This window comes from Haemaphysalis longicornis, unplaced genomic scaffold (assembly GCF_048455015.1).
Source record: "Haemaphysalis longicornis isolate Haplotype H1 unplaced genomic scaffold, Haemaphysalis longicornis Haplotype H1 scaffold_7, whole genome shotgun sequence".
Taxonomy (NCBI): domain Eukaryota; kingdom Metazoa; phylum Arthropoda; class Arachnida; order Ixodida; family Ixodidae; genus Haemaphysalis; species Haemaphysalis longicornis.
Window position 1 is genome coordinate 131,595,515 of NW_027526422.1, and position 15,803 is coordinate 131,611,317.

The window sequence follows — 15,803 nt, forward strand, 5'->3', positions numbered from 1 at the left end:
TTTTAATGGAAATACAAGTATAGTGTAAACGCAGAAAAGTGTTATTTTTTGTGATCAACAATGAGCGATAGGAGCGACAGTGCAGTCTTCATTAGCTTGGTATATTTTCTATGTCGGTAGATTTAATGAATGTTGTAATCTGAAGGTTTTGGGTTCTCACCGAATGTGCATTTTTGCCCGAAAAATAAACATTTTGTGGCGAGCATGAAAGCTTCTCAAATTAAGCTCACCGCTGTGGAACCGCTGCTGTTTCTTTCCAACAACCCGCATAGACATGCCTTGCCTGTGCTAAATAAGCTTTATATGAAAATAAGGGTTGGCAGTCAAGAAAACTTTGCTTTGGAAAGCAAAGGGGAGGTTGTGGTGGGTCATAGAAACAGACGAAGAATTTTTTCAGTCAGAAAATGGTGAAAAAATGCCTGCCGGGTGGGATCCGAACCCACGACCTCCAGAATACCGGTGTGGTGCGATCCTGTGTCTGGCGCACCAGACCATTATTCTGGAGGTCGTGGGTTTGGATCCCATCCGACGGGAATTTTTTCACCACTTTCTTTCTGACTCAAAAAATTCATCTGTTGCTATCACCCACCACAACCTCCCCTTTGCTGTCCGGGGTTTTCTTGACAGACTGCCAAATCTTATTTTCTGTCTTATTGCATCGAGCTGATTCGCTATATATATATATATATATATATATATATATATATATATATATATATATATATATATATATATATATATATATATATATATATATATATATATATATATATACTCACTGTAGCGGAAAGAATGAGAGGACGCCTCAGAGAAAGTGCACATAACGCTGCGCTATCCGCTCATGCGGGTATGCAGTGCATCAGGGTAAAAAGAAAAAGCAGAAGGACGCTTGGCGTGTGAACTCGCTGAACCCTGCTCTACGTCTTCGCGTCTTTGCGTGTGCACATGTCGACCGTGAATAAACCCGTCTCCATCCGTCTACCCAGGCGTCGGCTATAGCCTCTTTACTATATATATCACTCACTTCATTCTTCACTTCGGCACTAACGACCTAAAGAGCAACACCGCTGAAAGCAGTTTCGTGGCCATAACAACTCCTCTTGTTCACGACGTTCACACCAACAGGCCTAACGCAAAGATAACCACCACAACAATACTTCCCAGGATCCAAACCAAACTCAAGCCAGACATACCACAGACGCGCAGACTTATAGCTCACTTACAAAGGACAGCTAAGCTTAACGAGTTTCTCGTGTACTTGGCACACTACAAAAAACACTGAACTCATTCACCACGCAAGCATTCACCACGACTCTCAAGGACACCTGGCCAAGGACGGTCTACACCATAGCTTTCGAGGCGTCCAACTAATTTCCGAAAACATTAAGTAGAGACTGAATAACACATTTAAGGTGACGCTTCTCACTATACCTGTCAGGCTCCCGTCCGCGGCCAGCCCAGAACAACAAAACCAACCCAACACCTCCAACATTAGCGAATTATCACATCCAACTAAGAGTAGCACATGTGCCGCGAGCACACAAACCTTAGGCGTGGCCGCAACACCCGCTGTACAGCACGCAAGCGAACAACAACCAGACACACTAAAGGCACCCCGCTCACTGTTCACGCAGACCCGAACGCACACTAGAACGCAAACAAACACCCAAACAGTCGTCGATGGGGATTTTACCCCTAGCAGCCCCCCCAAACAACAGACTCCAAGCAGAAAGTTGTCACCCCAGAGGTCTTCTCGAAACAAATGCGAATGACTACCACCGAGTAGACCGGATGCCCCAACCCTTAAAACCAGCTCTTTTCTTAAAGCTCTAAAACTCCCCGGAAAACAAACCAACTACAGATTTCGCCTTCAAACATACTCCTCGTATCTCCAAAGCAAAAAGATCCCCAAAGGCCTCCGCCTAAAAGTTAGTTGTTCCCTTGGTGTGCTCCCTCCTGAACTAGCTGCCAGGTGGCAAGGTATTCTGAATAATGCTTCGCTTTCCCTCCTAGAAATTCTTAGAGATCGTTGTACCAGCCAACTGAGCCACTTCAATGACCATATTGAAGCTATTCCGCTGAGCAGAAGAAAGCAGATCATAATATTTTTTTATAAATAGCAAGGAAAACGATTTTGCAATAAGCAAGTGGTTAAGTTTCAACGTGATAATCTTCCCTCGCGAAATACCGCTTGCATCGTAGAACATCAGATTATCGATAATCCGGACTAAGGAGCATTAGGTCATGTAACGTGCCCCTCGACACAGAAATTAATTTAGTAGAACCTCCTCCCTCAGCCAATAATCAAATTGTAGAAACGAGCTCCCTCGATACCTGTACCAGTAATGTCATAGACATTTCCGTAACATTAATGGCAGACAAAAAAGTATCTTAGAACGAGGTCTAAGTTTCTCTCCCACAAATAACCGCGTGAATGAATACGAGTTACAGAAAGATCTTACTGAATTTTCTCGGAGAACGAGACTAAAAGTTTTTTTTTCGGAAAAACAGGACCCACCTGACATTAACGAGCACGCCCTCCACCCACCTAGCACTTGTGCAATAGATGTAGATAAATCTGCGGAATTAAATCTGCCCTTAAAGTCAGTATCAAGAGAAATATTGACAACAACGCAGCAATCAAACAAGCGCAAGAACCTAACTCCGTCGGAAGAAGTTACCCTGAAAGGCCTATCAGTCAGAACCGACATAGTCATAAAGCCAGCCGACAAAGGTGGTAGCGTAGTTGTTTTACCTATGGGATAATACAAAGATGAAGCTTGTAGGCAGATCAACAACCCTTGCCACTACAAGCCCTCAGTTAACGATCCGAGCCAGGAGTACAACCTAACAATCCTTCAGAGCCTCACATGTCTGCGATCTAGATAATAATAACGACCACTTACTTAAACTTCATGAAACCGAATAATAAGCAGGCAAGACGTTTTTACCTCCTCCCAAAAGTCCACAAAGTCCCCGCAGAGTTATTGTTTACTGCCGGCATTCCCGGCAGACCCATAGTTTCGAATAACAATACCCCAACCGAAAAATTATCTCTGTTTCTGAATCATTACCTATCCGACATTCGGGCTATTCTTCATTCATTCGTTCAGGACACCGCCCATTTCCTTCGCATAATAGAAGAGATAAATAAGGGTGGGAGCTTACACAGGGACACCCTGCTAGTTACTCTTGACGTTGCCGCCTTGTACACAGATATCCCTCTCCTCGAAGGAGTCAAAGCTATTTCAAAAGCTTTATTAGAGAACCCGCACCGACATGCGCCAGAAGTGTACATAACGTTGTCAAAAGTAGTTTCAACTCTCGATTATTTTGAATTTGACTCGTCTGACTTCTTACAAGGTTTCGGAACCAGCATTGTTACTTCTTTCGCGCCGACCTATGCCAATATTTTCATGGGGCAACTTGAAGCCACCCTATTAAGCTCTTTTCCGCATAAACCTCAGGTTTACTTCTGTTACATAGACGACATCTTCATGATTTGGGAACATGGACGCGCGACTCTAGGACGTTTATATCTCGCCTCAATTCTGCAGATCCCGTTATTAAATTCTCATGCCAGCATTCTGAAAAACAACTGAACTTCCTGGATACTCCTGTCATTCTAGACAACGGTAAACTTAAAACCACACTTTTCAGAAAACCAACGGACAGGCAGCAGTATCTCGACTATAAAACCATCACTCGAGACACTGCAAACAAGGGATCTTTGTAGGACGAGCCACCAGAATTTGGAGAGTATGCAGGGATGACGGTGAATATGTAAAGCATCTAGACAAACTCGTGCACCCATATAAACAGAAACCACCCCAAAAGCTCGCTCGATCAGGCGTAACAACCTGCATTTAATCTCACAAAATGGACGTGGTGCTCAACCAACAGCGGCAAAATGAAAGCGCCAGGCCGCCTGCCCTAATAACGGAAATCTGAAACGCGCTTCCTAACGTAAACAATATCCTCCGGAAATACTACCCCATTCCTTGTATTTCCCTATGTTACCTGAGCTTATGTGTGCTGTTATCAATACTTAGTATGAAATGATTGCTATATATTACGTTACACTACGGGTATTGAAGTTAAATGTGTCTTTTTCTCATTGCTTCATATCTCTGAAAACAATTTTCATATTGTATCTTCTTTGTGCACCACAACTGCTTCTGTTGCTGCTTAAGCGGGGTGAAGCCTAGTCAAGAGGGTGTACCTCCTTTTGCTTTGCCTCGCCATCATTTCTGCACCGTACTGCCAAATGGAACAATAAATACAATACAATAGCATAAAATACAATACAATAGAATACAATTTTAGCCAGTAACTACCCGCTTAAATAGACGTTTCCGGAAGCACTAGGGTCACCTACAGGAGAAATAGTAATACAAAAGATATTTTAGTGCGTGCTAAAACAGGTCCTTTACAAGAACCAGTCATAACCACCTTTATCCATCCTAGATGCAAGACTTGCAAGTACCTGCAAACAGACGGCATTGTAAAAAGCACCGCCAGCAAACACGTTGTCAAGATTAATTCCACTTTTACACCCGCCGCGGTGGCTCAGTGGCTAAGGCGTTGCGCTGCTGAGCACGAGGTCGCGGGTTCGTTTCCCGGCCGCGGCGGCCGCTTTTCTGATGGAGGCGAAAAGCAAAAACGCCCGTGTGTACGAGATTTCGGCGCACGATAAGATCCCCAGGTGGTCAAAATTAATCCGGAGCCCTCCACTACGGCGCGCCTCATCGCCTGCGTTGCGTCGGCGCGTTAAACCCCACAATCAATCAATCAATTCCACTTTTACGTGCACTTCATCCAACATCGTTTATATGCTAGAATGCTCAAAAGAATCTTTTACAAGAAGGCGGGTTTAAAATTCGGGAAACAGTTGGTAGCGTGTACAAACCTAGCATGGTTTCTAGCGTTATGGTGACGGGGTGGTCTTCTATACTCAGTAGCCTGGAGGGATTATTCTTCTGCTAACATCGTACCTCCATATGAGAAAAGCACTCTCCCATATAACAGATAACACACCCAAACATCTCGTGATGCCGGTATGCGGGACCTTTATTTTATATTCGGGGAGGGGTATCGCGGTTCCCGATTTACGTTACGTCTTGGCTTTGAGGCACGCTTATATTGGAGGGCTCCGGTAATCATGATGCAGGGCATCGGGTCACCACCTGGGGATGGGTAACGTGCGCCGGCTGTCGTAAATACCCGCACTACAAGTCCGCGTGGTTTCCCTTGTGCAAGGACAATGGTACTGTGGTCTCTGTAAGTTCATCCACTTTAGTATGCAAGCTCGTCCGGTGAAGTTTCACAGAGACCGTACAATCATGCTGTTTAATGCTGATGTAATTTAAATGTACTAATATATCCACCCAAACAAACAACAAGATGGGTTAAAACTGAAGTGACAAAACATTGTAGGCCGCAAAGCTGCCTGGAAAGAGACTAATAAATGTTCTGAAATTGTGTAATCCCGTTGATGGGGCCAACCATGAGGGCTCAGAAATGGTCGTGTGGCGAAACAACTGCCTGGTACTATCTGCTCCCTCAGGCCGAAGTGGAGTTCAAGGCGATCGAGGCCACCTTCCCAAGGTGCAGGACACCCATCCCTCACTACTTGGTGGCTCTGCTGGTGATGGTGGTGCAGCAGCTCAGCGGCGTGAACACTATGATCCTTTCCACCACGACCAACTTAGCGGGGCTGGATCTAGGCGCCAGTTCGTTGGACAGCCTCATCCTGCTCTCAGTGGTGCAAGTACGAGCGTCTGTGACTTTTGTCTTTAAGCGATCGGTGCTGTATTTGTTCCTAAGGTTTTTGCTACCCTTCTCAGCAGCTGATGAAAACCTAATGGTAGAATGACAACTTTTGTTACGATGGAAATTTAAAACGTACCCGAAATGATGGCATGTTTCCCGCCGGGAGCAGTGCGCCGAGCTTCTTAGTTCACGGAATATATCACGTGTGCTATTTGTCACCCTTCCAGACGTTAATTTCACGAAACATATATGACGAAGAATTGTGGACGTACCTGCTAACTTCTCTATGTACGTGCCATGTGACGTGGCACAGCGGACTATGAAGGATAAGAAGCGCTTTGGGCAGCGGCTCGCGTGGCTGCTCGTCGTCCGCTATATTACCAGCCACCGCTCGGTGCTCGCTCACGTCACCATTTAGGTACACAGCCTGATAGCTCCCATCCGGTGTGTATCCAAATTTCGTCCAATGTTTGCAGGACACACAAAAAGCCCTGGGTAGCTTGCTCTGACGCGCAAGTATTGAATATCTAAGCAATTGTAGGTGAGCATTGCCGAACACACAGTTAAGTTTCAGCATCATTGTTCATTTCCATAGTTGAGGTGCTAGTAATCGTCCTCGTATGCTTCGAAGAGATCGTCGTCTTCTTCGCTGCGAGTGGCAGATGCAGAATCATCCTGAGCATTGTAGACTTCCACCATCACAACTGGCGTTGCTTGCACTAAGTCGCGCAAGGCTTGAGCCATAGCGAACCTGCATGATTTGTTTATATGTGACCAACGAAGGACACATCACCGCGCATTTGTACAATCTCGAAACGTTTTTTAATGTTCTGTCATTGCTTTGAACTGTGCTAGAGCAGTCATCCTAATATGCATCGATATCGTCGTGTTCCTCATGCCAAGCATCACATGCGCGTTAACGCTTAAGGACATCGCTGAAGGGCCTTTTTTTTATTTTTGCTAAAGCCACTGCGTGATCCGGGGACGCTCGGCGGTCGCCGCGAGGCCCGCGCTCACCAGCGCCCCGCATTTTCTTGGTATTTTTTTAATGCAGCGGTGAATTTACGTACAACAGCTCCACTGTTAATATTGTGAAAGTGAAACAGGAAATTCAAATGTATACACTGCATAAAGGTGACCTTAGTTGCGCCGAGCACATCACTGTAAACATCCTTCCGTTGCAGTCTCTGGCGGCGGCTCCGGCTTCAACCGTGATGGATTCCCTCGGCCGACGAACGATGTTCATTTCTTCCGTAGTGATGTGCACGGGAAGCCTACTCGCTCTGGGATACGTCTATGACTTCTTAGCGCCACCTTTACCGACCAGCGAATCACCTTCGGCACCCGCAACCAATGAAGCTGCCGATGATTCACCATCGTTTATCTTGAGCCCGCTGACCATTACATTAAAGGCACGTTGAGCAATGGGTTTCTAGTAATGTTAATATTACATTTCCACATTGCGTTACAATCGAAGGAAAATTTGTACCTACGATCGCGTTTATAACCCGAAAGTGGGATTGTAAGTTGGTTACATTTTTTTATCATTCATAAAAGCATTTTCCGCGAGATAATTTGATACCTAATTAGTTGCAAAACGTTATGTTTTCGGGGAAAATGATGACTCCGCTAAGCAACACATGCCTGCGCGAAACTTCGGCGTAGACTTTTAAAGATAAACCACGCAAGACAGGCATTGACTTTCAACTGATGTTTGCGGACACAATGCTCGTACAGTGGTGAGCTCGCGTAGAGTGAACATGGGAGCGCGTGACCACCGGGACTATCGGAGCAGCCTACCGTAGGCTCCGCGAAGCATCACGCATGCGCTGTGTGGATCGAGGAAGAATTTACTTTCAGCGAGCGCATCGCGTTATCGGAGCGTCTGTTCGTTTTCTGCTATGTTGGGCGTCGTCTGCTAATGGTGTCGCTCTTTGAACCTCGAATCCAGGACCCTCGTATGAACCTGCCTAACAAAAATCACAAAGGTGATTTTCCACCGCAAATTGAATCGAGGTGGTAGGGCCTGAGCAAAATTTCAAGCTATGAATTTATTCCTGACACACATTGTGCGCATGTGTTCCTTCGGTTTCAGGGGCAATGACAAAAAATCAAGTGCTGATAAAATCCCCGTCATCTTTTTATATATTCTGTTCGAAGCAAGCCGGCGAGTTGCGATGTAACGAACCGAATATTGCATTCAAGTTAATGAGCGAATAACCGCTCAATCGGAAACATTTTTCTTGCGGACTCCAGTTCCCTATTATTTATAAAGCGGCCGAATGCTCCGCCGATACAAGCAAGATGAAGTTAGCAGACGACGCCCAGCCGCTCCGATGACGTGATGCGCGCGCTGAAAGTGTAGCCTCGCTCGACACGCACAGCGCATGCGTGCTGCTTCGCGCATCCTACAGTAGGCTGCTCTGATAATAACTGCGGCCACGCGCTCCCGTTTTCACCATAAGCAAGCTCACCATTGTACATATACACTAAATTTTCCCTCAGGCGCAGAAGTGCGGCAGAAATTACTTATGATTCGTGCACGTTCGTACAATCAACCCTGTCACTCCCTCCCCCTCTAAAAAAATCAAGGCTCCGCGGGACCAAAAATCTTGCTGGTCGTCTAAGCCCGCCCCAGTGCGAAATTAAACAGCTCGTCCCGTGTGTCATAACACCCCATGTAAGTGCCGTTCATGCACTGACTTCCATGCCTTGCGGTTAAAACGCTTCCATTTGAAACCTTGTTCGCACTAGAACCTTGAACCTGTTGACAAGCAAAACATAAGTGCAAGTCCACTAAAATCCGCTTGAATTTGTTTATATTTTTTTGGTGAAGAGTTCAGTTGGGCTATTACATAAATACTTTACCTGTCTGCTGTGATAAACGTAATTGTCAGGCCATGAACAACAAACCTTGAAATTGTCTTACAGTGTTCGAAGATAATTTGTGTCCCCTTTCGTGCATGAGACCTGGAAAATCTTTAACCTAAACACACAAGCACGTTTACTCACAAAGTGTCATTTCCTGCCATGTTTCAGAAGCGGCGGCTCAGAAACTGAACGAATAGGAAAAGGTCTCACTCAATTTTTTAGATCTGCCTCTTAATGCATAAACATGTTCTTTTCAACTATTCTGCGATGTACCAAGTCTCCGGAAGCCGCCTTTACTGCTATAGACATTATCAGATATGGTGGCGTGTGCAATGCGCAGGCATTCCGTGAAGGCCGCCCGTTGCTTCCCGTTGACGTTACTGGGCGGTGCCGCGGTGCAATTCGGCCCCGGATCCCGTGCTCCGTTTACTTCTGCACGGACCTGTACATTGTGCAACCATGCACGTGATGTGTATGTTTGTACAGCTTCGCTGGTTATCTACCTAGACACGGTTAAATGGCTCCTAATTGTTTTCCCAGATAGCATTTCAGTTCGAATCCAAGATGCGAAACAGTTCTCAGGCCGCATAGGAAAAATAATTCCAACGTGCGAACGATTATCGCAAAACTTCCCAATTCATGCGTTTGATGCGTACACCGTCATTCTTAACCGGCAACCTTTGACATTACTGAAAAATTGGCAAGGTCACTCTCATCAACGTAGCAGGTGTTAAATACTGTCTCCATGTCTACCGACAATTTCGAGAAGCATGTCATCAATCCTCCAATTAACCACTTTCTAGACTGTAATATTTTAATAGGCACAGCGTTTGTTTTGGTCAGGAAACTTTTACGAAGCACCACTAACGATCTTCGCCACCACCATGCTAACCAATGTCAAGAAGTTAGAAACTGACGCCACCCTCCTGTATTGGGGAAAGAGATTCTACCAAGTCTTCCCGCAACCCGCCACGGTGGTTCAGTGTGTAAGGTGTTGTGCGGCTCAACCCAACGCAGTACAACGATATCGGCCACTGATCAGCGACGATCAACCCATGCCGCGGTGGCCGCTTTTCTGGTAGAGCCGAAAATCGAAAACGGCCGGGTGTCGGGATTTTGGCGCACATTAAATATTCCAAGGTGGTCAAAATAATCCGAAGCTGTCTACTACGGCGCACTGCACGGCCCAGGTGTAGATTCGGCGCGTTAAGCCCCACAGTCAATCAATCATAGTCCCCCACAGAGTATTCCCACCCGCCGCGGTGGCTCAGTGGCTAAGGCGTTGCTCTGCTGAGCACGAGGTCGCGGGCTCGATTCCCGGCCGCGGCGGCCGCTTTTCTGAGTGAGGCGAAAAGAAAAACGCCAGTGTGTACGAGATTTCGGCGCACGTTAAAGATCCCCAGGTGCTAAAAAAATCGCGCCAATCCACCCCGTGAATGTGGTTGGAAAGCAAAGCTGTAAACGGCACCCATAACGATTACTCATGCGACGTCACTTAAAATCACTCACATCGCTCTACAAATAGTAAAACCAGAGAGATGTGAAATGCACTTAACCACACCATTTATTACTTCAAGGAGATCTTCTCGGTAAAGTTAACTCAATGCATGATGCATGAACGGTGTTTAGTTGAGTTGTATTGGTGTAGCACAAGAGTGGAAACTTTTTTTTTAAAAATCAAAGCAAGCTCCAACCCGGTGTTGGACGATCTGATTTCTCCGTCTCTGCGCCGCGGACGGAGGTGACGAGGCTTGCGGCTGAGAAGGGGGAGGAAGAAATACTTCTGTTCACATTTCTGAACGGCCCAGAGTGCAGCCCTGGGGAGTGATTCCTTCTCCTGTGGGGCCCATATGCAGTCCGCGCGGCCTGTGTTCTGTCCACCCGCTGACGCTGGGTAGGTAGAGAGGGCCTGGAGAGTAGCATCTCCCATTGCTGTTATGGGTAGTTGACGGAAAGAGAGGAGGGTGCTCAGGGCTAAAGTCGCACACCCCGATTACGGAGCGGGGTGTTCCTACTTCTGAGCAAAATTTACATTCAGCGTCGTAGCTTTTCGGGTGCATTAAGTGAATACGCGTAGGCTGTGGGAAGGAGCCCGGATTATACGAGCCGTAGGGTAGTTTGTTGTTCTCTGGAAAGGTCAGGGTAAGGCGAAAGAACGGTCTGTCTCAGAAGGCGATAATGCTCGATTATCTCCCTGGACGTGACAAGCGGGTGACTGTCCTCGTGCAGCTCCATAGCACGGGAGGTAAAAGCGCAGGCTTGTTGGGTGGGCGTATTTGTTGCCCTCGATTGAAGCGTGAGGGGCTGTCCAGATGAGCTGAAGGGAACCGTTTGGGGAGTGGTTTTTTAGCACGCACAGTGCAGGTCAGGACACCCAACCCGACTGGTTTTTCCAGTAGGCTTGCCGGGAATCGGTGACTACCCTCCGAACCCCTGGTTGAGTGAGAGCCAAGGTTATGGCTGCCTCTTCTGCTGCCGTCATTTGTTGGGTCCTAAGCGAGGTACACGCAAGGAGGTTGGTTCTGGAGGTAGCCACGATGATGGCGTGTTGCTGCCCTCGATGTTTGGAGAAGTCTGTGTAGATAACTGCATGAGCCCCACCGAGGGTGGTGTTTAGCGCTTGAGCCCGTGCTTTTCGGTGACCCTCGTCATGTGAGGGGTTCATATTTCTAAGCAAAGGGAGCATCTTTAGTTTTAGTCACCAAGAGTCTGGGAGTACGTCAAGCGGAGTGACATTCTGTGCTGCCCAGCCAATCTGGTGAAGCATGCGGTTACCCACCGCAGTTCTGAGTCGGACCTTCTGGTTTGAAAGATGGCCTTCTATCAGCTCTTCCACCGTGTTGTGGAGCCCGTGCTAAGCAGCCTCAGTGTGGACGCACTCATGACAAAACCAATGGCCTGCTCAACCGCATTTATAATCATTATATAATGCATCTCTATGTGTTCCTCGTCGAGAAGAAGACAGGGGGTTGACGTAAGTGACTCTCGAGAGGACAAAAGCTTCAATTAATCGAAAGATATCGGATGCCTTTAGGCCTCGCTTCTTGGTGGCAACTCGCCTGATCATGTGTATGATTTGATTAATGCTCTTTTTAGGCACTACAAGGAGACGTCACTCTTGGTGTTATCCTCGAGATGTAGGTCCAGGATCTTGATGCTGGGGCTGGGAGTGATTGGAGCACATTGGCGTACTAAAAGTGAGATTCCATGGATTGGTGTGAGCTTCCTTTAATTTTTGTAACTCTTAGCACATGAGCAAGGTGCGCACAGGGCCGCTAGACGGGCGTGAGTGGTCGTGTGACGCTTTCACGTGGCATTCAACGAGAAGGCAGGGGGTAACCCCGTAGATGTGCTTGGTGAGTACACCATTTGTCTTCCCGTGTTCGCGTGCGCTCGTAGCTAAATCGGTAAGACAACGGGCTCTCGCTTTGTTAGTCTATTAGTTCCAGGTTCGATTCCCGGCGGTGCCAGTAAATTCTTTTATTTGTTCGGTGGAGTTTTCTGGTGACACCAACGGTCGCGAAAGAACCCTTGGGGGGTAGAGGTAGAAAGCTTTGCTTTAAAATAGTTCCGGAGCCCTCAACTACGCCGCGCCTCATCACCTGCGTTGCGTCGGCGCGTTAAACCCAACAATAACGGAGAATTCCTAATTAAGTCTGGGCTCATGCCCTAAATTGGATCCAAACAAATGGATACACTCCACCTATTTTTCAGTCATAACCACGTTACCGTGCTGTAATTTGGTGCTGGTCTACAACTGTGCCCCGTTGCAATAGGACGGGTTATACAAATACGAAAAGAAATAAGAAACGAACACTGGTGATCAAGTAATAGACAAACGGAAAACATAATCAGAATATGGAATCAAGTAGTAGGATCTCACCATTACGTAGAATGACCTGTGATTGCGAAGACTGGTAGAAAGGGGGTTGCAGAGTCTGCCACTTCTGGGCGCAGAGAGAGAGAGAGGAAGAATAACTTTTTTTGAGTTTACCCACTGCGAAGCGGGCTGTCGTCGGCCGTGAACCCTCGGGCTCTGGTAGCGTCCTCACCCAGCAGGACAGGCATGAGTTATTACTCCGGGCAAGAGCTGAGCAACACGGTCTCCAACTGCTCACTATTAGTTATTTTGTAGCCATTTGATATCGCCTGCGGACATTGGCATGACGTGTGTGCTTGGTCCGCTCGTTCCTGACATGTATGACACTCGGGGGAGTACCGCCCTGGCTAACAATACCAATACACATGTGGGTTTGGATAAGAGTGGGTCTGTAAAAGTAGCCAGACTACCGAATGTCGCTTACGGTGGGATTTGTTCGCGGGTGGTAGCTGGCCCGGTATAAACGATAACGGAATGTAATGTCACTGCATGATAACAGCATGTCCCCTGCCCGGCATGAGGACGAGGCCGGCATCGGAGGTGCCGTCCGCGCGGTCGGAAAGCCTGCAGTGAAAAAATGTATATTGTAGCATGCCCGCTAATAAATGATGTTCTATGCGAACTGATAGGTAGCTAGGGCAAGTGAAAAGAACTTCTTTTAAACCTATGTTTGTATAAAGCATTTTATGAAAAAGAGATTTACGAGATATTCGTCGTCGGGCCGAGAGGCCAATTAGACAAAATACTGTTTTTTTAGCGACACTTGTAAACGGAGAAATATTTTTAGAATGCCTCTGGTTTAAAAACACTATACCTATAGTTATCATGAGGGAGAGCAAAGAATATGCACACAGTGTTCCGTGACAGTTTCCCTTTGATTGAGATGTTTCAGGCTTACTGGATGACTGAATGAATCATTTTGCTTACCCTGAACAGCACGCGTAGATAGACCAGCCAACATGCCGTCTTTGGCAGGACTGCGGGATCAAACGGCTGCAAACCAGCAGTTAAACCCTTGCTCAGTCCTGTGGTTCGCTTTTGTTGAAACGTTATCACAGACGGCCCAGCCGGCTTTGATAAGTAAATCGCAGGCGAAGCACCCTTTTCACCCTCGTCTAGTCACGTCGTACAGCAGGGGTGAGGGGGTGAGGCTCCAAGCGAGCGAAGCGATAAGAAAGACAGGCGCAGCTGGCCCACCGGCGTCTGAAGGTGACTTGTACGTCGTAGTAGAGCTGTCGCTTCAATATTTCCCACCTTGTAGGCTATCTTCGTGGCCGGCTACTCCGCAGGCCTCGGTCCCGTGCCGTGGATGCTGGCTGCCGAGTTGACGCCCCTCCGTGGAAGCGGCCTCGAGATGGGCACCGTGTGCGCTCTCAACTGGACCGGCGTGTTCGCAACTGCCACTTTGCTGGCCGAGGTGTCATCAGCAAAGCTCGTCGCTCTGACGCTTTGGGTGCACGGCGGCTTGACTGCCGCTGGAGGGGCCCTGGCGTACACGCTGATGCCCGAGACTGCGAACTTGTCCATCGAGGCCGTGCTGAAACTGCGCCAGGTCGGCCAGGTATTGTGCCCCGGAGGAACGTCTATCGTTGGGTGAGAGATGGAGTGGGACTTGCATTCAGATGCAGGTTCCCCGACACCTGATCGACCGTTAAACGTTGTTTACTAGAAGTGCTCGCCGGCATAGAGTAAGCCTATATTTATTCGTAGCTGTGTCTAAGTGCGTGAGATTACGTGCGCCATTTATGCGCGCCAGACACCTCTGGTCACCTGGAAAATACCCAGGGGTGGGTCTGGTGGTTCCCGGCCCCGGCCACTTCCCCTCTCGCACATTCCTTATGCTCTCTAATTTGTGTGTGTGAATCTACAATGGCGGGGCATGATTAACATCTCCACTTCCTACTTACCTCTTGCGACTTCTGGTCACCCCTTTGTAATGAAGATTGTACCTCCCTCCCTTTCTCCCTCCCTGCCTACGTCCCTCCTCCTGTCAGTTTTTTCCTCCCTCCTTCCCTCCCTTACGTACTGCCACATAAAGTTTGGACTTCACAACTCTTGTGTGATAAACAATGGGCTCTTGTAGCACTATTCCTATAAACGACTTTATAAACTCGGGGACTCAGTTTTATTTACTTGGGGAGAAAAGAGATTTCATTTCTCCGTTTAGATGCAGCAAATAACTAAATGGAGGCAGTTGTTGGCATATCTTGGAATGCGAAGGCCTTTATTCTTACCGACTGCACGTCTACTCGGTTAACTGAAGGTGCATTCAGCCACTGTTATTTATTGCAAGGGTTATGGGCATCGCTGTCAATTTCTTATTTCAGCCTCCTTTGTACAGAGCGATCAGGAATAGTCCAATGGTTTGCAGGCTTGTGGCACGAGTCACGGTCGGAGAAAATTAGTTTTTACGTTTTGTTTTTCATATTTTCTTGGTTGGCGAGCCCCGGCGTCCGTCGTTCTTTTTAAGGGTATCAAGCACTGCAAGGCAATGGCATACGCAGGATTTTATTGTCAGGGAGGCCGCGACGAAAAAAGAGGAGAGTGAGGACATGGAAGGAGAAAAAATTCATAACCAGTAAATAGTTCAAAATTTTAAAACTGGAAAACTTCGGAATACAGCACACATACTCGGCACACCGTTGCGACAGTTTCGTCCATCTTTGTGTTTCTTCACGGGTACCACACAAAAGGCCGATCGTCTTCGTGTGAGAGCGGACAATGAAGCCTCTAACCTGAGTGTTTAGCAGCCGACTGAGGAATAATTATTGGGGGTCGTCATTTGCTGTTGGTCGGTATCAGTACCCCCGTTATTTCCTATGAGTGTTCTCATCTTCAGTCCCCCCTTCAGTGTCCAGATTCGATGTGCCTATCTTTCCTTCGTAAAGCCTAAAACTTTGGAAGGGGCTCCCTCGACCCCTTTACCTTAGTTACGCCAGTGAATCTAATAAACCCTTTCATTTTATTGAAAGCGGCATTTCGTTAAAAGCGGGTGCTCTCACTGTCCGGCGGCTTGAACGGATGCCTTGCAAAAATGACTAATAAGGTGATAGTTGCATTAAGCAGTTGCGTCATAAGAAGCGTTTATTATTCCTTCCATACAAAACCCGCCATTCCAGAGGAAATCGCACGTCTACGTGCGCCGTCGTTTTCAGTGCGAATCACTCTCCCGTTTACCCTTGCGGCCCGCCGCAGTTGGCTCGACTCGAAGACATTCTGGCTAAGTGTAGTACACGCCTTTGGCGATCGCCTACTGTATTCAAGCTCCCATGCGTCCAAG

General features: G+C 47.4%; 1 protein-coding gene across 1 annotated transcript in view; it reads left to right on the forward strand.

Annotated features, from left to right (window-relative positions):
• The window catches only part of LOC144145134 (trehalose transporter 1-like protein), a 43,675-nt gene that overhangs the window by 24,907 nt on the left and 2,965 nt on the right, over nucleotides 1–15,803 (forward strand). The window contains exons 3-4 of the mRNA XM_077676642.1: nucleotides 5,567–5,770; nucleotides 13,785–14,084. Coding sequence (XP_077532768.1) covers nucleotides 5,567–5,770; nucleotides 13,785–14,084 — 504 coding nt within the window. The remainder of the gene's footprint in view (nucleotides 1–5,566; nucleotides 5,771–13,784; nucleotides 14,085–15,803) is intronic.